We start from the raw sequence: 26,878 nt of genomic DNA on the forward strand, positions 1-26,878 counted from the left end.
ATATCCACAATAGTTTAATATTTTTATAGGAATTTCTTACAGTTTAAAAAGTAATTCAGGTTGGTCAGAGATTGTGTACTCAGCCCTGGTGAGGCCACACCTTGAGTCCTGTGTCCAGTTCTGGGCCCCTCAGTTCAGGAAGGATATCGAGGTCCTGGAGCAGGTCCAAAGGAGGGCAACCAGGCTGGTGAAGGGACTCGAGCCCTATGAGGAGAGGCTGAGGGAGCTGGGGCTGTTCAGCCTAAAGGAGAGGCGGCTCAGGGGAGACCTCATCACTCTCTACAACTCCCTGAAAGGAGGGGGTAGCCAGGTGGGGGTTGGTCTCTTTTCCCAGAAAGCTTTCAACAAGACAAGAGGGCATGGTCTTAAGTTGTGCCAGGGGAGGTTTAGGTTGGATAGTAGAAAGAATTTCTTTACGGAGAGAGTGATCAGGCATTGGAATGGGCTGCCCAGGGAAGTAGTGGATTCTCCGTCCCTGGAGATATTTAAAAAGAGACTGGATGTGGCACTCAGTGCCATGGTCTGGGAACTGCAGCGGTAGTGGATCAAGGGTTGGACTTGATGATCTCTGAGGTCCCTTCCAACCCAGCCAATTCTATGATTCTATGGATTCTATGGCTCACAGGGTTTACGTTGTTTGTGCAGGTACTAATACTGAATTTTGTGATGTTTGGTTAGGGTGAAGTTAGGAAGAAATAGCTTTTCTAATTTATTCATCTTATTTTATTCTATTTATTTTATTTCTATTTATTTATTTCTATTTATTTTATTTTATTCGATTTTATTCTATTTTATTCGATTTTATTCTATTTTATTCATGATGTTTTATCTACTGTCACATCTCTGTTAGTGCCACAACAAGAGGAGGTTTTTAGCTTTAGTTATCCAGATTTACCTATACTTATACTAAAGGGAAAGAAGACACTTAGTAGCAAACCATAAGTGGTGTAAAAAGGAAGAAAGTATTATTGAGGAAACAGAATCCCAGGAGTTCATTTTTCATCAAATATGTTATCTGCCAAGAAAAGTGTCAACTTTTTGGGAAGTGAATTTTACAGAAGATGCCATCTGGCTTTTCTAGTTGTTACAATGATGGATGTTTTTTGTCTTTGTTTTGAATGCAATATCATAGTGTTCTCATGAGGGAAAACCATCCTTCAGGGTGGCTCTTTATAAGAAAAGAGATTTTTTTTTTAAATATCAAAGAATTAACTGCATATAAAAAGGATTTTCAGCTGTCAATGAGTCCATGTAAAATTTTTATGTGAGATGAAAAATGAATCTGTTTAAAAAGTAAGGACTCAGCTTTTAGTCAAGGAATTAAAAGTTTTTTTTTATATTCACTGTGAGATGTAAAGCTGGACATTGGCTTTTCTGCCTAATATTCCCAGAGGCCAAGAAGTCAAACTTTGGACTTTGGCCATCATACATGGACATGACAATTTAAATGGGCTGTTTGGGGGCTGACAGCTAATAAAACAATCTGCTTCAGTATAGCCCGTAAGACTTGGGTCTAAAAATCTAACAGATTCTCAGCCTCCCATTAGATGTTTCATCTGCCTTCTGTAATGCACACCTAAACATTTCACAAAAATATTCATTAATTCAGTCTTCCCAAAGGCTGTGAAAACTGTATGGCTTGAGAAGAGTCCACTAGAGATCTAGACCTTCAAAATGAATGGGAAATCTATCCTCTGCTATTAGATTACACAGTAAAATATAATTCCAAATACGAGCAGTGGATAACTGAGAAAGAACCAGCTGAGTGTCCTTTATATTTTTCCATATATTCCTTTGAGCTTAAAATTTGAGTATGAACCCTCTAAAGCTATTACTGAAAAAAAAATCTGTAAGATCCAATATTGTGCATGTCTAAAGCGTGCCCCCAGAAGTCATTCACTGCTTTCCTTTAATAGGGGTGAGCAAATATTTGAACATGCAGTGTGCACACTGAAATTCTTTCCTTTGACCCTGAAAAAAACTCAGCTATTCAGCAAACTTCGAGGTGCTTGGAGAATGAAAAATAGGACAGCAGTGATAAAGCAAATAGCTAGGTTTCAATCTGGTATTTCTGCCTCATTGAATTCCACTTCTGTGATAGTGATTTGACAGAGAGATTGGTTTTCTTGCCTTTTTCCAGTTCCAGGGAGCTTTCTTAAGTAGTTCATCTATTGGGAGAAGATTCTTCTCTGCCTTTGAGGGTGGGTATAGAGCCTCTGCTTTGCTATTAGCAATTACTTTTGGCCACTAGATTTAGAGAGTCTAGAACTTTACCTTGCATTCTAAAATCCCCACAGCCATGAAATTTAATCCTGGAACTTAATTTCCAAGGATGCAGATGTAAATGTCTGGCAGCCTAGTTCAGAACCAGAAGAGAATGGGGCCATGAAAAAATGTGGACTTGAAGGTACAATTGAATGTATTTGGACATACAGTTTAGCTGCTAGCTAACCAGTGAGAGATTTTCTCCTCCATATAGTGATTCTTGGACCTCAATTATTGTCTATTTTTTTATTTAGATCCTTTCAAAATCCCACGACATGCTAATTTTCAAGATGAGCTGTAGAAAAAGCTATTTTCAGATATTATTACTGATGTTATTTGGAGCAGTCTACTATTTCTTTCCTAAGCTGCCGTGAAATTTCACCCATCCTTCACCAGTCTAAGCTGCTCAAAACTGGGATCATTCAAGAAATTCACAGAATTATTTGTTGGATGGTTCTGGATGAACTTAGCATCTTAAAAATACAGCACACATTAATAAATGACAGTTTTAATGAAATATGTTATTGAGTTTGCACTTAGTCAATTTAGGTGTTAACATCTGGTTTGCTTGCACAGTAATTCTGCAGATGACCTAAATTAGCACATTGCCACATGAGCTTTTCTTGTCATATGTGGAATACAGTTATAAAGTGGAGTAAGAATCATGAAATGTTACAAGGACAAAACCCAGCAGCTGTTGAAAATAGGATTGCAAAACTGGAACCTTGAAAGATAACCAGAAATGAAGCAAACTAAGCCAAAATCATTTGTACAAACACAGGTCTTTCAGTGTTGTGGTATACATGTGGAACTGAAAATATAAAATATGTCTCTCGGACCAGTTTTTTTTTCCTTCACCCGGCTGGTAAATACCATATGTTTATCTCAAGGAATGCCTGACAGACACCTGGTGGCCCAAACCTAGCAGGGTTCCAGGACACAAAGATAAGAACTGACTCATCCCAGGAAGCCTGGAGATTTGTATGTATCAGGGCCATCTTGAATGAAGTGACACCCCCCCCCCTTTCTTTTTGGGGGATAAATAACCCTAGGAAAAGACGGGAAAAGTGGGCTTCTTCGGCTCGACGTATCCTCAACTCGTCACCCCGATTTCCAGCTACGAAAAGGCATAGCAGCGACTCAACAGGCGAAGAACCAGGAGCAGCCCCCAGCCCGAGGGCTGGCCCTGCGCGGACGGAGATATTTTCTCTCTTTTGTTTCTCCCTTTGTTACTCTTAACGACCATCGATTAAGGTGGTTACTTTATACAAAAGGTCTTGTTGCTAGTATAACCGGCTTTCCCTGTTTAGAATAAACTTTTGTAACTAATTTTAAATCCAGCAGTCTGGTTGTTTGTCAATTCGAGCGTCGTCTCTGAGTCAGTGGCTGAATTTTCCTCGCAATCAAAATATAAATAATAACTCGGATCGTAACAAGTGTGTCTGAATATGCTGAGCCATGATTTGCAATGGACCAGACTACTAGGACAAGTTTGCTGCCCTTGCAATATGAATGATAGCTTCTTGCAGACAGATGTGACTATGGACAAGATAAATAACTAACTTTGTGTTCCTAGGAGCATCCTAGGAGTCTTTAACTCAGCCAATAATACAAGTTCTTCACTTGTTGTGTACCCAGAGTTCTTGTGTAAAAGACAGAGATCTGGGTGCAAAACCAGGTAAGTACTAGATTGTAGGTACTCAAGCATAAAACTTTTTATTCTCCTCTTCCTTTTTCTTTCCATCTTTAGCTACATACAGGTCATATTCCCCTCATTTTTCCCAAACCCTCTGAGACAGGAGACACAATCTCTGTATATCAGACCGAGGCAAATCTGAATATCCTGGAAAAAAAAATCTATCAGCTTCCTTATTTTATCTTAGGAGAAGAAGGTTGAAAATAGGACTTGATGTTACTGCAGTGTTTAAGCATAAAGATTATCAAGTAGGGGCTAACTTCTTCATACCTCTTGGGATTTTTCTCAATTTGAGAATGTTTTGCTGATAGGAAATATTGATATAATACATAAATTTAAAATTACTTTCTTTTTTCTCAATAGTGACATTAACACTTAGACTGGGAGCTAATGGACTCTTAATTCAGTGGAAAAAAAAAACAAACAAACCTTCCTGGGTAAAAACCGGTTGTGAAATCTATGGTAATTTTTGTTACCAAGTTCAAAAGGAACTTTGGGAAGACTGCCAGTGCCTGAAGTCCTTTTGTTCCCTGCAAAGAATGTATATTGAATGCTAAACATTTTGTAGTAAGAGTGCTTGTGCCTGTGATGGTTCTGATCTTGAAAATGGTCATAGAGGCATAGCAAGGAATCTATTCTTGTAGAGACAAATAATCAATAATCTGAAAATTCAGACAGCTGGGCAGCTCAGTGACACAGGTTACCTAAAAATTAAAGTTCAAGGTCAGTCTGTAAAATTGCATCATGAAGTTTGTAAGTTAAACTAAGAGCAGCAAAAATGCAAAGCAGAAGCTAAAATTCCACTTGTCCTCCAAGAAATTTACCATGAACTCTTTTATTCAAGCATTCCTAAATACTGAAGAACACATCATAAACTTTGCTTTTGCATGAAACTAATTTGCTTTCATGCCCTTGATTGCTTAGGTGGTGTGTTCCTTTTTGTTGTTTTATAAAAAATTAGGAAATCCTCATTATTTATCTGTTTCTCACATTTTCAAGTCTTCTCAGAACTTAAAAGTATCCAGGTTCATTGCCCAGCAGATTTTTATCAAAGCTGTCTGCACATTTGATGCAGACTTAGCAGGGTCTCATGAGAGTAAGATTACTTACACAAATAAAGCTAAGCATATGCCAGAGAGGCTTTCTGAAACAGAACATAGATCTGAGAAATACTGATGAAATACAGGTTATCCTGAACTGTAAAACCTCCTCAGGGAGGAGTCAAATGATAAAATGAATAATAATTGATATCAAAATAGAATTTTCATCCCAGAGAACCTGTAGCTCATTTGCACCTGGATTGCATCAGACTTTTATTTCAGCACTTTCCAGAAGTCTGTAGAAGTGGCTTCTGCCTGCAGAGGTATTTTAGCATTTTTGTATGTTTTCATACTTTGTCTCCCAGCATACTACACACTCATTACAGAAGACAGAAAAGCATAGAAGCTAAAAAAATTCCCCACTCTTCAGCCAGAAACCTGGTTGTGCACCACAGAGACATTAATTTCAGCACTGCATCACTATCCTGAAAAGAAGAGTATAACTAAGACCTCTGACATGAAGGCATCTTTAGGCTGAAAGGCAGCAAAGAAAGGTGGTGAGTACAGGTATTTCTGTGCAGGTTTGTTTTTTTTTTTCGGTCTTGTTTTTGTTTCCTTGCTTTGTTTTGGTTTGGTTTTCCCTATGACCAGATCTTACCAGTGTTAAAAAAAAAAACAATTATACCCTCTTTTATACTCACTAAAATAGTCGGTCAAAATATCTGCTTGAAAAGTTCTATCAGAATATGTATTTTTTCAAGTAATAATTTGAATATTTTAAATTCTTTACAACATTTTTTGAGGATTTGAAGTAAAGCTGTGATATGTGTAATATTTTAAGACCGGATTTTAACTATAAGAATAATTTTATCTAATTATGCAGTGAAATGAGACAACCAGGTGCCACTAATTCCCAGGGAGTGGCATGAGCTTTTGTTAAGCCCACCTGTGCCTGATTAGGGTGGGCCCCAACTGCGCATGAGCAGGATTAGGGGGCCAATAAAAGGGGGCCTTGGGAATTAGTGGCACCTGGTTGCCTCATTTCACCACATAATTATGTACCTGAGTAGGTGCTGGCTACTACTGCTACTATTTCCATTGTCTTTCAGGAACATGGAAAAGTTTATTTTGACTTTAACTGCACACTGCTGCATACTGCATAAAACTGTGACTGCCTCTGGTTTTTTAGACTTTCATGGTTTTCATCCCTCAAAATTTGTCCTGAAAAGCAGTGTGTGCAAAAGGTCTTTCAAGTAACTGAAGAGGCCTTGTTGGTAGAAGGTGTTTTGATTTTCCCCAGCTCGATTTGTATCTGGTTGGCCCCCTCACACAGCAGGAGATAAAGTTAGGAAGCAATTCAGATGCCCTGTGTTACCTGGTGCCCTTGGGAGGGGTCGGGGTATGCCCTAAGTTCAGTGCCATCAGAAACCAGTTTATGGCACCAGTTTATGGTGCCTCAGGGCTTTCTTTGATTGCTCTCTTGAATTTCGATGCAGAGATTCAGTCTCATTATTTGTTTGTATGCATAACTAGATGCTTTCCTCTTTGATTTTGGCCAAGGAGCAGTGCCCAACTGCTTTTAGGTTGTGGCATTTGTAAATTGGAGCAAATAATCAATGGTCTACAGGACTGTGCAACTTACACAAGAATGGTAGTTCTTTGGGAGAGAAACTGTCTTGTTTCAATCCAAGAGCTGGATAAAAGGTGGTATGAAACCATAGGAAAGTGATTTAACGTATGTACTAATTCTTCTACTACAGGTATACTTTGTGCTTACTAAAGGACTCTAACTGGATTTGAATTATCAAAGCTTAGAATTCTTGCATACTGGGACAGTCAGAGCATTAACTATACAGGTGATTATAGTACTTTTTTGCTAAATTTTTTTTCAACATACATATATTTTCATACATGCATGCCTTACACTAAAAGATCAAGTCGAGGAAAAATGCTTTATTACATTAAAGAAAGGCTGCAGATAAATTATTTTGCAGTTGCAGAAGTACCCAGGCCATGTTTCACAGTTTATTCTTTGCTAGATCTATGCCTAAAAACATACAAATGTTTTCCAATGAAGTCTACAGCTACAAGGGTAATTCCTACACACAGCACTTGACCTGGCTTTAAAATTCTTTGTTGAGTGTGAATTTCAGGAGTACCAAGTTTAGCAGAAAATAAAAAAATCCTTAGAGAGAAAATTCATCAGTTCAGAAATTTGCTCTGATGGTATTTTTAAGCGAACCTTAAATTACTAGCATGCATGGGAGAACTAGTAATCCCATCTTTACCCTTTTAGCTATCAGTATGGGCTGTGATGAGTTTAATTAACAAAGTATGTTCCACAGATACTAATTAGAAACAGTCCGTCAGGAAACAGATCTTAGCTAAAATAGGAATTTAATGCACTTTGTGTTCTGATTAAGTTCATCTGTGTCCCCTACACTCCTGGTGTGTCATGTAGAAAGTAGATTCAAAATGAATACCAGAGTGTTTACTGTTGCAATGCCAATTCCTTTGCCAAATGCTTGTACATTAAACACACACTACTGACAGAGTGGAAAAATGGTTAACATTGCTCGTCAACACTACCCGAAATATTAGGCATCACCAGACACAACCTGTTAAGTGTTTAAATCTCAGGATAATTTTTTTAGTTTAGTGCCTACAGCTGAAGTGTTGGAGAGCACACACACTTAAATATTTTAGCTAGCTTGTCCTGGACAGTTTTCTCCCCAGTAAAGGGTGATGTTTTTCCAGCTGAGAAACAGATTGCTATCACCACCCAGAGGCTGCATCCCGTTGCTGTCAGTACCTCCCCAACTAGATGGGCATCAAGGTGTTGGTGATTGAAAGAAAGTAGCTCGTCAGGCAATTAATATGAAGGGTTACTCCTTGGGGTCGGACATCATGTAACTCTTAACGATTTGATTTCAGGGAGTGATACCTCTCATTGAGTCCACCAGTGGCAGGCTTACCAGGGTTTCCCATATCCATATGACTTTTTTTATAACATGACTGCAGAAGAATTTCCTGAGAGATTTGTAATGGACAGACCTACTATAACACTAAAATAATTTCATAATGGGCAGAAAAAGAGATCTTTGAAGTCAGTGAGTGTCTTAGCTGACTTGAACATCATAATATGCTGGGGGGGAGTGTGGATCAGCTGGAAGGCAGGAGGGCTCTGCAGAGGGACCTGGACAGACTGGAGAGTTGGGCTGATTCCAACGGGATGAGGTTCAACACGGCCAAGTGCCGGGTCCTGCACTTTGGCCACAACAGCCCCATGCAGCGCTACAGGCTGGGGAGAGTGGCTGGAGAGCAGCCAGGCAGAAAGGGACCTGGGAGTCTGCATCGACAAGAAACTGAACATGAGCCAGCAGTGTGCCCAGGTAGCCAAGAAGGCCAATGGCATCCTGGCCTGTATCAGGAACAGCGTGGCCAACAGGTCCAGGGAAGGGATTCTGCCCCTGTACTCAGCCCTGGTGAGGCCACACCTCGAGTCCTGTGTCCAGTTCTGGGCCCCTCACTTCAGGAAGGATATTGAGGTGCTGGAGCAGGTCCAAAGGAGGGCAACCAGGCTGGTGAAGGGACTCGAGCCCTATGAGGAGAGGCTGAGGGAGCTGGGGGTGTTCAGCCTAAAGAAGAGGCGGCTCAAGGGAGACCTCATCACTCTCTACAACTCCTTGAAAGGAGGCTGGAGCCAGGGGGGGGGTTGGTCTCTTTTGCCAGATGACTTTCAACAAGACAAGAGGGCATGGTCTAAGTTGTGCCAGGGGAAGTTTAGGTTAGATATTAGAAAGAATTTCTTTATGGAGAGAGTGATCAGGCATTGGAATGGGCTGCCCAGGGAAGTAGTGGATTCTCCATCCCTGGAGATATTTAAAAAGAGACTGGATGTGGCACTCAGTGCCATGGTCTGGGAACCGCAACGGTGGATCAAGGGTTGGACTTGATGATCTCTGAGGTCCCTTCCAACCCAGCCAATTCTATGATTCTATGATTCTATGATTCTATGATTCTATGCTGAAACATTACCACCAAAACTGAGGACAAATTTCTAAATTTATGATAAAATGTGCAAACGAAAAGATCAATCACGGATGATGGAATGAAGGCCCTCAGGAAACAGAGGAATTATTTTCTCCTGGTACAAACCAGTAGGTCTTGGGACACAGGAAAATTTTCTCAGGGGAAGAATGTCTCTCCAGGTAAATACCTGGGGAGCGTCACGGCTACATGCCATGTAAATCATTAAGTAAAAAACCAATCCCTGATTATTTTTTCTCATTTCTCAGGTTTCTCATTTCTCAGCCCCTCTCCACCGCCGCTCGCAGCCAAGCGCTGGAAGGGCGGGAGCTTCGACACGGCGACCGCCCCGACCCACTCGTGACTCCCTCCCCGGCTCGGCGCGGCTCCAGCCACGGCCAAGGGGAAACTCCTCGTCTTGCTCCGCGTAGCTTCCGCAGCCCTGAGACTCCCGGCCGCTGCCAAGCAAAGTTCTCCTTGGGGGGCAGTGCCTGAGCGGGGGCGGTTCGGCCCGCTCCGTGGGCAGCCCCACTGTGCCCCCTCTACCCTTGGAGCCGACACCGCAGCAGCTCCGTCTGGTGCCGTCCGAGGGCGGTTTGGAGCCTCTCCGAACCCTCCCGTGCCGCCTCTCACTTGAAGGCGGCGGAGAATGGGTTTCCGAGGCAGGCTGGCGGCGCTGCCCAAACTTGTTGGGGCAGCGGCGGGCCGGTGCGGTGGCGGTGCCTGGCGGTGGCCGGGGCGGCCATGGACCGGGAGCTCGCTGACGGGCTGGGCCGCCGCTGCCCGCCATCCGCCGGCCGGCCGCCGTGCCTCCTCCACAGGGGCGCCTGGCGAATACGAAGAACTTTTCAGGTCATCCGTGGCGGAGCCCGAGAAGGTGTGGGGAGCAGCCGCCGAGCAGATCCAGTGGTACAAGCCCTGGGTACGGGCTCTGGAGAGAGGCCCCCCGGGGAGTGCCTCTTGGTGAGTCGAGCGGTGTCCCCCCCGCTGGGGCAGAGGGGTCGGAACCGGGAACGGAACAGGGGCCGCGGGAGGGGAGGGAACGAGCTGAGCAGTACAGGGTTGAGCGTCCTGCCGAGGGGATGGTGGGGCTTGGCGGGAGGCATGCGGTGAACACAGTACTACCCCAGTACGTATGGGTGGTCAGAGCGCGCTAAGTGATGGAGGACTGCAGAGCGTGGAGGGTTTTGGTTGTTAAATGGCTGCAAGCAGCAGGGGTGCGTGTCAGGGTGAGAGGGGAGTGACCCTGCACTGTCATAGGTGTGACACACACACGTATGTGTGCGAGCGCGATGGTGTCCCCGCGTGTTTGGGGGATGTGGGCGCCTGGTGCTCCCCTCGGTCCAACTCTTTCTGGGCCTGGATTCGGAAGAGGCTGCTGTGGGCATCGGGCGCCGGGCATCAGGTGCTGGTGGGGGGAGGGTGTACGTATGGAAACACAGGAGCGGCAGCATTTGAAGTTGTTTAATCTTAGGAGCTACCTGAGTAGATCGTAATTTAGAGGATGTGGTTAAGCTTGCGTTTGGTGAAACGTTGGCATTGTAATATATATCTTCGTGTGGCAAACTGCCATAAGACAGAATATTATATGCTTCTTATAAAGTGCTGGACAGGATTTTCAGTACTTTATTGAAGGAGATTAACATCTTGAAAATCTGTGTTGGCCAACATCACCTCTTTTTCAGCAAATAGACATTATGGTCTTTGGGTTTTTTTCTCGAGGAGAAGCTGACACAGGAAAAAAGAGGCAGCATAGGATGAGGGTCATCTTTGGTAATTTGATGTTCTTTTCCATCTTTATATATTCCTGGTTTGATTTTAGTTTGAAAATACTAGTAATGCTCAAAATATAATTAAAAATGTTACTCACTCTCAGATCTTCCTGACTGAAGTGGTACAGAATCAGGAGAGTGGAACTTGTTTTCTTACAGGTGTCTGATGTTATTGCTTGGCACTTCAAGTAGTGAATCTTGTTTATCTGTCTTAAGCAGAATATTAAAGGGCACCAAAGAGGACTGGGTAACAGACAGAAGTCCTAAAATGGGTGGATGGAGAGACCTCTTGTCCACTGACCTTGATTTCTAGGTCATGACACTATTCAGAAAGACAGCTGAATTGACTCTGGCATTACTGAACAGAATAATGAAGAAGTCAATGCAATGGTCACTTTTTAGGAACTAATGCATGAGGATGTAATATACACTAGTGAGCATGGTTTTGCTATCTATCAGATTCTGTCAAACAAATGTGGTTGGTTTTGTTGAGCATGATAAGCTTGTTTGGTGAAAGTAACATAATTAGGTCTTTGTAAAGCATTGTGACTACTCAGATGGAAGTTATTTGGTGTCAGGTTTAACACTGCCCAAACCATGACATTTGGTCTTATGACAGGGATAAAATTTCATGGGCTGAAGTCAGACTTACCTTCCAGGAGTCTTTCTGTCCATCCCTCTGGGGATGGGGATTGCCAGAGACTGGTATTATCCCACTAATGGGGGCAAATAGCTGAAGTGGTAGTGTGAAGATCCAGACTCTTTTCAGTGGTGCCCAGTGAAAGAACAAGAGGCAACGCACACAAACTGAAACACGGGAGGTTCTCTCAACATCAGGAAGCCTTTTTGTAGAGGGTGACTGAGATCAGGCACAAAGTTGGTTGTCAGCTGTCCGTCCCTGAAGATACTCAGAAGCCATCTGGACATGGTCCTGGTCTGCTGGCTCCAGGTGGACTTGCATGGGCAGAGAGATTGGGTCAGGTGTCCTCCAGAGGTCCCTTCCAACATTGACCAGGCTGAGATTCTGCGAGATGATGCAAAGATGCAAGTCTCTGAAGACTCAATTTTAGGCCGTAGTTATGTTTGAATGTTATGTATCTGTTACTCTGCTGTGGATAATAAAACATTAAGCAATTCAAATTTGTGTAATCCTCCTTAATGTGCTAATATGCAACATGCAATTTAATTTTTTTTTTTAAACAGAAGTTCACCTGAACTACTAACAGGCTCTACGTAATAATAATGTAGTGTTCTAATGCCTCTGAAGTCCCAAATGGTTACCAGTGTTCAGTGTGCTCGGCAGAGATAATTTCTCTGAGGAAAAAACTGAATATAAAATAGAAGAGACAGGGGTCTTTAAGAGGACATGCTGAAGAAAAAAACAAAGAGGGTGGAATAAAACTGAGGAAGGGGCCCAGTTTCCAAGAAGAACATAGCTTGCTGCTCCAAAAGGCTAAAGATGTAGTTCCTGTTCAGAGATTTACCTAGGAAGCAGTTTATGGAAACCTTAAAATAGTTTTGAGAAGTTAATGTATGTGCTTCTTCAGTTAGAATGTTTCTCTTGTTTCAGGGACATATTATTAAGTCAGCTAAATATTAATTTGTTTTCAGTATCTTTGGTTTTGGTTGCCAAACATGAGACTTAGGGCTAGTTCTCATTTATTTTCTGGTCTCATTTACTTCAGTCGAAGATGTTGAAGGAGACCATTAGTGTACTTAAAATGTAGCTGTAGGTCAAATACCAGTTTGCTCTCTCTAAATACTGTCAGAGCATGAAAGAAATGTACAGCACGTCCTAGTGTGTTTTCTTTTCCATTGGGAAAACTGGTGTTTGGTCAGGGGATTGCAAAATAATTTCTGAAAGCTATATGATTAGTGTCACCATCCCCTGGTTGTTTTGTTGGAGCAGTAACACAGGATACCATTGACAGCTCTACCCTGCCTTGGTGGGGTGTAAAACATGATCTGGTTTTGCCCACATAAAAAATAATGAGGAAAAAAGCATGATTATCAAGAAAAGGATGAAGAAATTGTAACTGTTGGGTGGGGAAATCAAAAAGGAGGTGTAAGCTTTGAAGCACATATAATTGAACTACAGAGAATTTGGCTACAAAGTCAAAGGAAAAACTGTTCCCCCCGTTGGCTTTGAAGAGGTAAAAACTAGAAATCTTAAATTGCAGTAAGGGAGATGTGTATTTTAGAAAGAAAAATCTGTTTAATGTTAAAGGTAGTGAAACAATCGAAGGGATTATTTTGGGATCTTATGGAATCCCAGTTGGAAAGGTCAAGCAATTATTCCATTAGGAGTGATATAAGCAATTCTTCCTAATGCATGGGTCAAAGTTATAAGTGCAATATAAAATCACCTTTGAACTTTGGCAGTGTTGCACAAATTGCTATTCAGATTGTGCTTATTATGATTTAAGAAATTCGACTGAATCAAATATTATATCAAAATATCTAAATATCAGTTTGCCTTTTATGGGGAAGGGTTTGTAGTACAGAATGTTTTTGTTACTTTCCTAGTCCCCCATTTTCTCTTTATAAATGGCATTGTAAAGGAGTCACAAGAAAAGGTTGCTGCTTCCTAAAGATGCTAACTGCTTTTAGTTTAAAAATTGCCATTCTTTGACAATAAAGACCATCCTCTGGCATCTGTGCAGATGGATATATGAATAATATGAAATATCTTAGTTTAGAGGAGTCCTTCACTAGAGGTGAAAGGGGAAGAACTAGTAGTGGGCTACTTTAGGCCATCTGTTTGTATTTCTAGTTACATAATAACAGTATCACGTTGTCACAGGGAATGTCACCATAGAACTTTTTGGAAAGTCAAGCGTGTTTTTTCTCTGTGCTGCTCTTCTTTTTGTTGTAGAGAGATATGTGCAGATAGAAAAACAAATGTAAATAGTGTTATTTAAACTGAACTTTAGTTTTCAGATTCTGCGTCATCCCTCAGTTAGCAGAGCCATCTTTCTATCTGATGCCTTCTGTGTTTTCTTACTTGAGGATTATGCTATGCTTAAATTTTCTTTTTCTGTGTAAAATGACAATAAAAATGAAACATGAGCTTGTGAAGTATTTTCTTTAATTAGAAGATGAGAATTTTCTGTATATGTCTGGCTGTTTTAGAGGCTATGACTCATAACACCTTACAGAGGATTTTGAGTCACTGATGTAAAAAACATGTTGATGTCAAATGTGTTATAAATATCAGACAAATGTATAAGATTTTATAACTGTTAGGGTCAGGTTCATTTAGATACAGGTGCTTGTGTGCTTAACTGTTATTGCCAAGAGAGGAATGAGTATTTTGAGTCCTGAACCTGTTCTGAAAAAAGATACAAGTGCATGCCAATAAAATGTAGTGTAATACCACATTTTAATAATGTCTGATTATTTTATGTGAATGTATGGTTTTTCTGTGAAACCTTAGTGTAAAAATCAGAATGACTGATACAAAGTTAAGTTAAATCAAGGTCAAATTTGGCAGATTCTTCTTAGTGAAGTCAGTTAAGATAAGTACTTCAACTATTTTCACTAATAGGCTTATTTAAATTTGTGAGTAAATGGTAAGAATATAGATTAAAAAATAACTTCCTGAACTGAACTGTCATGTTTTATGAGCTATGTTTTAATTAAATGCTCTCATTCCTTATTAGTTTCAAAGGCTGTCTGTTATGTACTTCCAACTTCTTTTTTAGGTTTGTAGGTGGAGAGCTGAATATGTGTCACAATGCTGTAGATCGTCACGTTGAGAATGGACGAGGAGACCAAATTGCCATTATTTATGACAGTCCTGTAACAAATACAAAAGAGAAAATAACATATAAGGAACTTCTTGAACAGGTATGATTGAGAATAACTTTGTTACTGAAAATGAGCAGTAAATATTGCTCAACAGGCATACAGGCACCTGGTAACACAGGTAGAAATGGTCTTCTTGTTTATTCCTTTTGCTGTGCTAAATACTGCTTCACTATGTGTATCCCATTATACTGCATCTAAGAGGTTTTGATCTTTCTCTAATACTTCTTTTTCTTCTGCAGTTTATTTTTTTTTCCTTGGTTGGTTAAATTTTGAACTTTTCTCTATTGGATTTCCTTTTTTCTCCTCTAGCAGTTCTCATTTCATGTTTAAAAGGTAAAGCAAAATGTTAAGTCAAGTCATTTGGCAGCTGTTGCAATGAAACAGTTCAATTCCAGTAGAAATGAAGATTTGCACCTTGACTATTGCTACTCATAACAGCGTAAAACAATGAAATGTATAAGGAAGGAACTCTGTAGAGCTGTATCACCCAGCCTGATGTAGGCTGTAGTGGGGCTGCTGCTTCTGTTTCTCTGGCTTTTTTAATCCAGTTATATGTAGCAGTTGCACTTAACAGTAGACACGAAGAAACCTTATTGGAGTCAGACTCATATTCTTCCTTAATGTATCTCAATGTGCAAGATACATTACAGTGAATGGAACACACTCTACTTCAGTTCTGCTGCCTAATGTTTGAAGTAACGTGAACCTACAGTTTAAAATGTGAAATAAGGTTCCAAACGCAGTAATCAGAAGACTTTAAAAGGACCCTGCACCTATAGGCATCTGAGAGAAGTCTCTCAATTGCTTGCCTTGGTTCTCATCAGGGCAAGGTTGTCTCCCTGTACTCAGCCACCCTTCAAAAAATGTCTTCAGTTTTGAGCCTCTCATAGAAGAAAGGAACTGAGGTGCTGGAGGTGCTGTCCAGAGGAGGGCAACAAAGCTGATGGAGGATCTGGAGGAAAAGTCTTATGAGGAATGTCTGAGGCAACATCTGGGGTTGTTTAGTCTGGAAAAAAAGAGGCTGAGGGGAGACCTTACCACACTCTACAGCTCCCCGGAAGGCAATTGTAGAGAAGTGGGGGTTGGTCTCTTCTGCCCGGTCACAAGTGATAGGACAGGAGGGAGATAGCCTCATATTGAGCTAAAGATTTGGGTTGGATATTAGAAGATATTGGATATTAGAAGAAACTTTTTCATTGAAAGGGTAGTCAAACACTGGAAAAGGCTGCTAAGGTTGAATTACCAGGTGTAGATGTGGTGCTTAGGTACATGGGTTTGCACTGGTCTTAGTAGAGCTAGGTTAGTGGTTTGACTCTGTGATTTAAAAGGTCTTTTCCAACCCGAATGATTCCATTGACATAATATATACATAATATATATATGTGTATATATTAAAACATTGTATACATACCTGTATATATGTATATATGTACACGTTTTATGTTAATGAAGTAATGCAACACTTTAAGTGTTACTTTAAGTGTTACTTTAAGTGTACTCTGTTGGGGTAGTATTAGGTCATAGGCTGGACTTGATGAGCTCAGAAATCTTTTCCAGCTTCACTAATGCTGTGATTCTGTGAAATTTCCTCTGAAAATCACTTGAAAAGTAGTGTTTGCTTTGCTTTTTAAGCTTGATGTTGGTATTAGGTCTCCTAAATTTGTTTCTCTGCAATGTCCATTAGTGTATTAAGTGTTTTGGGATATAGACGGTTTGTGCAGAATGAGAAAGTTTTGCTAGTTGATATACACATTCTTTGCTCCATATTTTCTCTTACAGCAGCATTACCAAACAAAATGGAAGAATTGGTTTAAGTTTTCTGGAGGTATGTAGCAGAACTCATTCAGAAGTTCTTTACTATCTTGCTGGCAGCTGAGTCCTATCTAAATACTGGTTTTTTAGTTCTCTGCAGTTTGCTTGTCTCCTTAATCAAAAGGGAGCACTAGTGAAAGGCAGGATTTGTGTTTATTATCTTGTCTGTTGCAGCTGTCTAGTCCATTCTGTGGAAGAAATTTAACTGTGTTTATCTGGTAACCAATGGACACCTGATAACAAAGGTGCTCACAAAGAGATATACTGAAAATGGAAAGGATCTGGCCTGGTGTATTTTGTATTTTGTGTCCTATAGGGTCTAGAAGAGATTTTAAGAAAAGGCCTTCTAAACATTGTGGAGTGTGGGCGATGATGTTTGGCTTGCCACCATCAGTCCAAGCCTGTCACTGTGTTCACAATCTGTTCAGTATAAGCTAAAAGTGCTATATCCTGTCATTTTGTGATATACTCTCAGTGCTCTACATGTTTCATTATAGCTCAATATGAGTGCAGATCAGACATATGAACAAAGATGATGAGTGTCCTGGTGAGGGAAGAAGCTTTTTGCTTTCCTTCTTGACTTCATTCCTGAATTTAAAATAGCCTGACAACATGTACCTGTGTGCAAAGTGTTGTTTGGGTGGTCCACGTCTTGAAGAATGTTTAGTAGTCTGTCTGGCCAATGAGCTGATGGTGTTATGAGGGTTTCTTATTAGAGACATTGCCTGTTGAAAATGTCTTTACAAGAGATCAGTGCTTGAAGTGTTGGGATTCTGTCTGTCATTTGATAATAAAAGAGAAGTGTGTAAATGTGTTCACAAGAAGTTATGTAGGATAACTGTAGGCCACATGTTGGGAAGGTGCATGATTTTGTAGCAGGCTGGATAATTTATTTCAGGATCAAACTCATATGTAAGGATAAAAAAAGGATATAGGTGCTTGACTGGACCTAATGTAGCTCCTTAGAGTGGATGGGATGGCTTGAGCTATGTAGTTAGGGAGCCTGTTGTTTACATATTATCCTTATGCCTTTTACTTGCTGCATTGCTTTGCAGATCTAAGAGCTACAGGATGATGCAGTTTTAAAGTTAAGCACCACTACACTGTAAATAATTGAGAGAAATGTTGGAAGCTTGTGCATTCTGAGTGCCCAACCTGTGGAAACATTTGTTGGGTTTGTTTTTTTCTTTTGGCAGAAGCAGAATAAAAAGATTGCAGGATAATTTCAGTAATACTTTATTGTTATAAATAATGACAAGATCAGTTTCTATTGATATTCTGTACAACTATACTGTCTTTACAATTGGAAAGTCTTTAACTAACACATTTTAAGCATGTTAAATATATGTTGTTACAGATAAAAACTTGCAAATGCAGAAAGGAGAAATTTGGCAGATTTAAGACGCGAGTCTTCCAGAATGTACTGACTAATGCCTGTTATAGGCCTTTAAATGAGGATTATGGTGTTGAATGAAAGCCAGTGGAATGAGGATGTAGGTGAAAATTCTGAGTATGCTTTGGGAGATTCTCCAATACCAATAGTGAGATGACAGGAAAATATAAAAGAGACACAAATTCTGTTAAAAAGATTACTGAATCTGTGTATTATTAGGGAAATACAAAGATATCCAGAAGAAATAAAGATTTGTAGCATAGAATGGTTTTGGTTGGAAGGGACCTTGAAGATCATCTAGTTTCAACCCCCTCTGCCATCCACTAGACCCAGTTGGTGAAAACCTCATTCAGCCTGTCCTTGAACACTTCTGGGAGGGGACATCCACAACCATCCCGTGTTCACCACCCTCACAGACAAGAATTTCTATCTAATGTCTAACACAAATCTCCTTTCTTCCAGTTTAAAGTACTTACCCCTTTTCCTATCACTCCATGCCTTTGTAAGAAGTCCCTCCCCAGCTTTCCTGTAGGCCCTTTCTGGTACCAGAAGGCTGCTATAAGCTGCCCATGGAGCCCCAACTTGCTCAGCCTGTCCTCATAGAAGAGGTGCTCCAGCCCTCAGATCATCTTCACCTCCCTCCTCTGGATTTACTCCTACAAGTCCATTCCCTTCCTATGTTGGGAACTCCAGAACTGGACACAGTACTCCAGGTGGGGTCTCACAAGAGCGGAGTAGAATCATAGAATATGCCGAGTTGGAAGGGCATTAGGATCATCAAGTCCAACTTCTGTCCCTGTGTTGGGTACCCCCAGAATCACACCAAGTGCCTGAGAGCACCAGCCAAACACTTCCTGAACTCAGGCAGGCTTGGTGCTGTGACCACTTCCCTGGGAAGCTTGTTCCACTGCTCAACCACCCTCTGGGTGAAAAACCCTGATATCTAACCTAAGCCTCCCCTGATTCAGCTTCTTACCCTTTCCCCAAGTCCTGTCTTTTGTCACAGAAGTTAAGAAATTGGTGCCAGTCCATCTCTTCCCCTCATGAGGAAGCCATGTACTGCAACGAGGTCTCTCCTCAGCCTCCTCTTCTCCAAACTGAGCAATCCAAGTGACCTCAGCTGCTCCTCCTAAGTCATTCTTTCCAGACCCTTCACCATCCTTGTTGCTCTCCCTTGGACACTCTCCAAAATGTAGATGTCTTTTTTATACTGCAGTGCCCAAAAACTGCACACAGTACTCAAGGTGAGGCTGTGCCAGTGCGGAGTAGAGTGGGACAGTCACCTCCCTTGGCTGGCTGGTGACTCTGTGCTTGATGCACCCCAGGACACAGTTGGCTCTCCTGGCTGCCAGGAAAAGTGTTCTGGCTGCCAGGCTCATGTTGAGTTTGCCATTAGCCAGGACCCCCAGGCAGGTCCCTCTCTGCTGCAGTGGTCTCCAGCCACTCATTCCCCAGTCTGTCCTTGCCACCAGGGTTGCCCCATCTTAGGTGAGAATTTGGCACTTTGCCTTGTTGAACTTCATGTGGCTGGTGACAGCCCAGCTAACTTGTCAGGGGCTCTCTGCAGGGCCTGCCTCCCCTCGAGGGAATTGACCACTCCTCCCAATTTTGTGTCATCTGCAAACTTGCTTAAAATTCCTTCCATTTTCAAGTTAAAACAAAGGTAGGTAGGTAGGTGGAAAAAACATTCTTGTAGAATGCCTCTTTTGCTAAAAATAAGTCTCTAGAATTTGAGAGTCATATTACTTGCAGTTGCTGACAGTTGCCAAAACATGTACACAAAAGCAGTATTTTTCTTCGTGATTCTTTTTAATAACAATATATAGTTAAGATGTTGAATTCAGTGCCATCATAAAGAATTTCTGAGTCCAGTAATGTGATGGGATTGGTAAAAAGCAACACACGCACCCCTCCTGCCCCAAGCCTCTGGCAGCATTAAATATTACAAAAATATGGATAAAGGCTTTATAAGAGATGGGCTGTGATGTAATTTCTTCTTCAGAAGGTTTTTTCCATAATTATCCACCTTAAAAGCATCTTCTTCCAAAACAGCTGTCAGTTTGGATTTATATGTGTATCTGTTTTTGCTTTTCTAAATCTCCTGTGTATGACTGAGGAATTACCCAGATTGTTATGTTTTTAATAGTCTTTCTCATTCTTCCTTTTTTACTACATCTTTTTTCTTTGTCTCCTACCTTGAAAAATGACCAATTCTTTCTTAGCTAAAAATAGTGACTTTGATTTAAATATATTTTTTCTCAGAATTGCTTTAGAATTGCTTCAAAACTAGAGTATCTACACAGAAAATCACACTGAGACTTCCAACCCAGCTTTTTATCCTGTTCATTCCTAAAGCAACATTAATCTTGATAAAAGTATTGTAAGGGGTTGAACGGGGGAACTGTTGTAACTCTTTCATCAGAACCTCTTAGCACTCCATTAGGACTGGTCCACAGGGAGAGGTGCCACACCACCTTTGCAAACTTCTGAACAAATTCTCATTAGCATTTCCAAAGGGATTGCTGAAAAGGAAGGTCACAGTGATAAGGGTCTGCATATGGGCTGAATCTTGCATATCATGATAAAGATAACAATTGAGGAGCAGAAGGGGCTGAAGTCCAGTCTGGCTGCTTAGCTGTGATTACTCAGCCACGTTTACTCTTCTGAAGCAAAGGAGACAGACCTATAAAATAGGGGGCTGCATTGGTAGTCTGGGGAGTTTCATTGACAACAACCTCCCCTGTTGGCTGGCCCTAGATCCACAACCAGTGGTTTTCTGTTACCTATCTCTCTTAACTTTAACTCTTCTGCTCTCGCTTTCTCTTTCCTAAAATCATTAAGGAAGCAGAATTTTTTTCCATGTTGCTAATATACATGTGTTGTGACTTTTGTGATCTAAATAATTAGCCTTTATGTTGTGCAGCCTGAGCATATATAATAATAATTGTATCAGCTTTTATTCCTCTCATAGTTATAATTAAATCTTATGTTCAAATACAGACCTTGGGTGTCATTTCACTGTAATCCAACCAAGGGGTATCAGACGATGGAGTTTTCTTTTGGGCCATCATAGCTTGGTTACCCTCTCTAGGGAAACCAGGCCTCTGAGGAGGATTGGATCCAGTTGGACCTAGGCTTGTTTCTGAGGAGACTAGAAAGCAAAGGGGTTCAGTCCAAATCTTCCTAGGTTTCCTGATCTGGGATGTGACAGCTAAGTATTATATATCTTGTTTAAAGGTGGTTTTCCTTGTCTTATTGTTGTGGTTTGGGCCAGCCAGTATCAAGAAGGCCACCGCTCACTCACCTCCTCCCCCCAGCATGGGACAGGGAGGAGAAAAGCCACCTTAAGGTTCATTAATTGAGACAAGGGTAGGCAAAAAACAGACAGGTTCAACTTGGGAAGGAAAAAAAAATAATTTGATGTACAAGGAGAAAGAGAAAACACAGACAGATCTTAATACCGTCTTCCCCTCCCTCCCCCTTCTTTCCAGGCCTGGATTTCTTCACTCCTGCCTCCTTCTCAGCGGCACAGGGGGACAAGGAGTGAGGGTTTAGGGTCAGTTCCCCACACAGTGTTTCTGCTACTTTTCCTCCTCTAGGGGAGAAGTCCTCACATTCTTCCCTGGCTTCAATGTGGGGTCCTTCTCATGGGAGAGAGTTCTTTGTAAAACCCTCTGGCCTGAGTCCATCCCGTAAGGTGCAGCCATGGTCTGCTTTGGGAAAAGTGTCACCTCCTCTGGCTCAGGTTCCTCCACATCTGCCCATCTTTGCTATCTTGAATGGATGCTTCTTCACGTCTGCCCACCTGTGACACTTCAGGGGCTACAAATCTACATTCCTTCAAGGGCTGCTGCACCATGCTGCTCCACAGGCTGCAGGGGGACATCTGCCATCTCACCACGGGCTGTGGAGAAATCTCTGATCGAGCACCTCTCCCTGTCTTTCTTCACTGACGTTGATGCATTTTCTCTGACATTTCTCTCTTACTTAATACTCTACTCCACTGTGGGGGTCCTTTTCTTATATTTCTGCAGTTTCATTTTCCCTTTCTTGAATATGTCATTCTTCAGTGCATGTCCTAGGAAGATTTAACTACTGTGTCAGTTGAGTAGCTCCTCAAAACTATCATCATTAGTATTCTCTAAAGGTTGAGACTAATCAGGAATTTTCAAAGAGTGGGATCTTGTGTTTTTCACTTTTCACACAAAACACCCCCAAATTACACTGTACAAGTCTAAAGATGCAGCTGGAACTTGATCTTCCCTGACTGAAGATACTTAAACTGCAGCCTGTCAACATCTCTGATGCCTACAGTAATATATAATTTGCTGCAGCTTGAACAGATGAGTGAAGCAAAGGCATGCTGCATTAACTACTGAGGCTTCTGGCATTTCCACTGCATGTGGTTTGTGAGTTTACTGTGAACTAGGTTTAGTTTTATCTTTTGAACTGAAGCTTGCTTCAAAGCTGTCTGAACATAGGTATCCCACAAATCTTTGCTTCCTTGACTTGGATATTCCTCTAGCAAGTGCCACACTTACCCTTCATGTCTCACTACTTCTTTTTCACCCACTCCAAGTGGACATTTTTCAAATAATGGTTCAAACAGGGGATCACAGATGTTGTAGGAGTTGTGCAGGACATTGGGCTGTCCCTCATAAGCACCAGAAATTCCTTCTGAGGCACATGCTTGCTGGAACCGATTTTTTCTGCAAAATAAATCACTTCCAATCAAACAATCAATCCGTTATAAGTATTGTGGAATCCTCATCTTATCTCATCTCATCTCATCTCATCTCATCTCATCTCATCTCATCTCATCTCATCTCATCTCATTCCCTCCATGGAGCCACATCTAATCTCCTAAACCAGGAAGAAAGAAGGCCCTTCCCCAAAATCCCCATTTTGCTCTAAATCCAAAGAATTTAGCATCTGAAAGAAAGTTGGAAAAATTATTATAACTAATGGCAATCCCAACAGCTGTCTGGCTGTATGAGAAAGAAACAGAAATCATGTGGATTTATGTCTTAACGTTTGTGGAAAAGTGTAGTGGCACCACTACCTCCACTGACTAGGTTCTTCATGCACTGCATTTGAAACAGTGCGGCTGGGGTTTGTGCAGGAGGTTTGTGTCATCAAGGCACACAGTGTCCACAGCTTATGCAGCTGCCAGGACTCTGCCTGGCACACAAGCAGAGCTGGGATGGGGCATGTGGTCTGGGATGGAGCTTGTGGCCCCACAGAACTTCCCTTACAGCTTCCCTGGTAGCTTCCCTGGGGAAAGGACCAGAGACTTACACTGCCTTTCCACAGCTTTGCAACCAGTGTCCTGGTTCTACCAGAAACCTCCTAAACACAGTCCCCATTTCAATACCAGTAGAGGACAGGAGTAGGTACACTTACTGGGGCAGGCATCCAGACCATGACTTTGCAGTTCCCATTGCCTGCTGTGGCAGAGAGTGAGCCAAGGGAATGTTCCAGCACTTGCCTGGCAAAGGTCCTCTGGGGGTTGCAGGCATGTGGACATGTTATTCCCTGGAATGTGTCCTTGGATGGCTGTGGATGAGCAGTGGTCTTGGTAGAATGCTTCTCCTCCCCTGAATATCTGCTCAAGATCTCTGTGGTAGGGGCACAGACACCATGCCACCTCTTCAGTGCAGCTGTCCCACCTCTTCAGAATCTTGTTTTCACCTCCTTGAAATGATGCAGCACCACTTGTCAGTCTTGGCAGTAGGTTTGACACTGGCAACAGAGTGGTGCAAGTGCTGGAGAAGACTTTGAATCAGTAGGAAAAGGATGAAACAATAATTAAGAGCGGTTAATAATTAAGAGTGAAGAGGGTGAGGAGTACTTTCTTGGAAAAAAGACACATTAGAGAAACAGAAGAGCGTATTTTTACTTGCTGTGTTTGATTTAGAGGAATGTGTATGTGATGTAGCTCTTTAAATCAAGAGATTCACTTCAAGGTGTTTCAGGAGCTTATGGTATGTGAATAGCCCCTTTGTGGCTAGCTTGAATTGAAGGACTCGTTTAACCTGGGAAGGTTTGAAATACCTCTTCTGAGCATTTTGAGTAGGATTTCTGGTTTTGTATTTTCTAAGAATTCTTTTTGGCATGGACCAAAACTGCTTTTTTGTAGCTACTGGGGACAGCTAGGTCACATACTTCTTTGGTGTAGTATTTTTGGGGGGCTGAGTAAAAATAAAGGCATGCTCACTGTGGGCTTGCATTTAGCAGAAGTGCAATTTAAAGTCCAGATCTTCAAAGCTGGAAGCCTACTTGAGTTTCTTATTATATCACTTGGTCTCAGGTGATTTTATTAGTGAAGTGTTAAATATGTTAAAGTGATAGAGCAATCTTCAACTTGAAGAAAAGTGGAGAAATAGCCTGCTGGTAGGAAAATAGCAACTGTGAAATCTTGAGTGATAAAGTATGCTGTCTTACAGTAAACCATAAAAGACAACTCACACTAACAGAGCAGAAGATTTCATGGCTTGTGATAGTTTAATGAAATGTCACTAGTCGCTCTTTCTTCCCTCTCCCTTTTAGAAATACACATTGCTTGGATGTTTCAGGACTTCCACATCAATCTTAAGGGCAATGTAAACCTGCTTTATGATGTTCTCTGGTCTTCCCAATAGCTGCAGATAGAGACAGGGTTTCGTTAAACATTATGTAGTCCAAATGCTCCATAACTGTCAGAAGGCTGAAGGAAAGGGCACATGGTAATCTGACAGATACCTGTGTATTGTATTGGGTTACTGTCTTCAGTGACATTAAACTCTACAGAGTGGGGAGGTTATGTGCAGACAAGAGATTACTGGGTTTGCATGGAAGACATGTGGTTCCTGTCTGCAGCATGCAACATATGTTCTGCAATATGTACAAATTTACCTGTAAATTTTTTCAATAAAAATTGCTTCAGTGCATACAGATCTCCTGTTTCCCTCCCACAGCCAAGTACCAAAGTTGTATAGCTTCTATGCACGTACTGGGAGTCTTTAATTACAGAATTACTATTTCTGATCTTTAAATGATTTCTTCCTTTAGATGGCAAACAGTGCCCTTTTCATAATCAATAGTGATTATAAAAAATAATAATGTATTGCAATATCTGCCCATTGTTTTAACTACTTCCTGCCTACTATCCACTCTTACACTGACTTTAAAATTACTCATTAAATATTGTTTTCATTGCCTCTGGCCTTTTTGTCAACACTGCTTGGGCACTGCTTTGTCAACATTGCTTTGTCAACACAAGCAGCAAAGATAAGGATTAGTTTTCTCAGATCTCCGAGATAAGATAATATTAGGTCTTGTTACAACAATTTTGCAGATTGTAATGTTTTCACAAAAGGCAATGTAGAAAAAGAGTTTATCCTTGGAAGTAGAATATTATCCTGACTTACAATTACTTTCACCAATCCTGTCTAGAAATGACTGTACATGCTGGTGATATGGCAGTAAATTTTAGTTTTGAACATGTTCTGGCCTTGGTGATTTTTGTTGGGTTTTGATAGCATATGTCTGTTTCATAGAGCACTGATAGGTATTAAGAGGTCTCAAATGAAATATATTTTCTTTGGATGATCAGGAACATTTATATAAGAGATCTGTTACAAATAAATAATCTACCTTGGTTTGTATTGAGTTTTCATCTTGGTATGATGATGACTTTGCCTTAGAAACATATTCTCTCTTGCAGCTGAAAATAACAGCAGGGATTTATCCATTACTTATAAAAACATGAAGCTATGCTTTTCTGATGCAAGCATGCATGCTTGGTGCTTCTATGTTTCTGTTTGTTTAAATCCTCAGGCAGTGAGGAAAATGTAGAAGTATGAATAGTTTGATAGTGTATGAGATGTGTATTTAATACAAACTCAGGCCAGATGCATCTGGAGCTTCTGAGTGTTACTGTCTCAGGTTGCTGAAAGTCTGAACATGTGTTCCCACTAAAGAGAGAAGCAGTGACTATACTAGTCATACTTGGCAGGCTTCTGGGATTGGATGTAATTGCCCCAGGTGTTCTGGAAAGTAACAGTTACTAGAATTGGAAATATTAAGCTGGAATAAGGTATCTCTTCAAACAGAGAAAACTCAAATTTGGTTAATAGAATAATCAAAAGAATCAATAGAATAATTCCAAAGAAAATCTACCCTTCTGACTAGCTCACCCTTCTGTCCTGTTTGCTCAGCCTAGGGTGCTCCTATTGCTTGTATTACTTGCTGGGGCACTGAAAACATCTCTTACTGCTTCAGAAGCTTGGGTATTTTCTATTTTCTAGGAACATTGCCTTGCTGCTGTTGGGAATTTATCTCCTCTTTCCATTCTCTCCAGTTTGACAGTACCTGATGAAAAGAGTCTTTTAGGAGACTGAATTTTATTTGAAAACTTATCATAGAATCACAGAACATCTCAATTTGGAAGAAACTTAAGGAACATCCAGTCCAACTCCCTGCTCCATACAGAACTGCCTAAAACATATAATAAATAAAGAATAATGCAGTACAAGTAAGATATGAGGAATTAATGTATAAGTAGATTTGTATTACATTGACAGTGGAAGAAATGAGAATATTTAAACTTCTTGCTTTTGTTGTAGTATTTTCTAGTGAATGGCAACTCTTTTAAAGAAGAGTTTTGCTACAGTGGGTAAGAAGAGTTCCCGTGTATGACAGAGCAGTTTCTTTGTTCTCAACTTAGATTTACCTGTCTTCAGATATCCCGAGAACATCCTAGAGAATTTAAGTTTTTAGTTCCATCTCTAATATAACACCATTGCAAGCAAAATTCCTATTCTTGTTACACATGACCTGTGTGTAACCTTGTGTCTGGAGCATTCCAGTTTGTGACTTCCTGGGATATTTCTACTTTCATGCTTTTTGCTATTAGCTTATTCATCTACTTCATTTCTTCTTAGACTACAGTTTTTCCTGTAAACTCCTTAGCCTATGCTTTATGCACAGTTACATGCAGTTTTACCTCTATTACTTAAACACCTCTAATACTGATGTCTAATTGAAAAATTTAAAGGCAGTCATTTTAGACACAGAGTTA

The 26,878-nt window shown here is 41.0% G+C and overlaps 1 protein-coding gene across 4 annotated transcripts in view; it reads left to right on the forward strand.

The window, feature by feature from the left end:
* The first annotated feature begins 9,318 nt into the window (after positions 1–9,318).
* The window catches only part of ACSS3 (acyl-CoA synthetase short chain family member 3), an 87,470-nt gene continuing 69,910 nt past the window's right edge, over positions 9,319–26,878 (forward strand). The window contains exons 1-2 of one of the 4 annotated variants that reach the window (XM_030453486.1): positions 9,319–9,993; positions 14,507–14,651. In XM_030453486.1, coding sequence (XP_030309346.1) covers positions 9,680–9,993; positions 14,507–14,651 — 459 coding nt within the window. In that variant the 5' untranslated portion in view covers positions 9,319–9,679. The remainder of the gene's footprint in view (positions 9,994–14,506; positions 14,652–26,878) is intronic. The other 3 variants (XM_030453504.1, XM_030453493.1, XM_030453498.1) reach the window with 3 other exon arrangements.

This window comes from Calypte anna, chromosome 1 (genome assembly GCF_003957555.1).
Source record: "Calypte anna isolate BGI_N300 chromosome 1, bCalAnn1_v1.p, whole genome shotgun sequence".
In the NCBI taxonomy this organism is placed as follows: domain Eukaryota; kingdom Metazoa; phylum Chordata; class Aves; order Apodiformes; family Trochilidae; genus Calypte; species Calypte anna.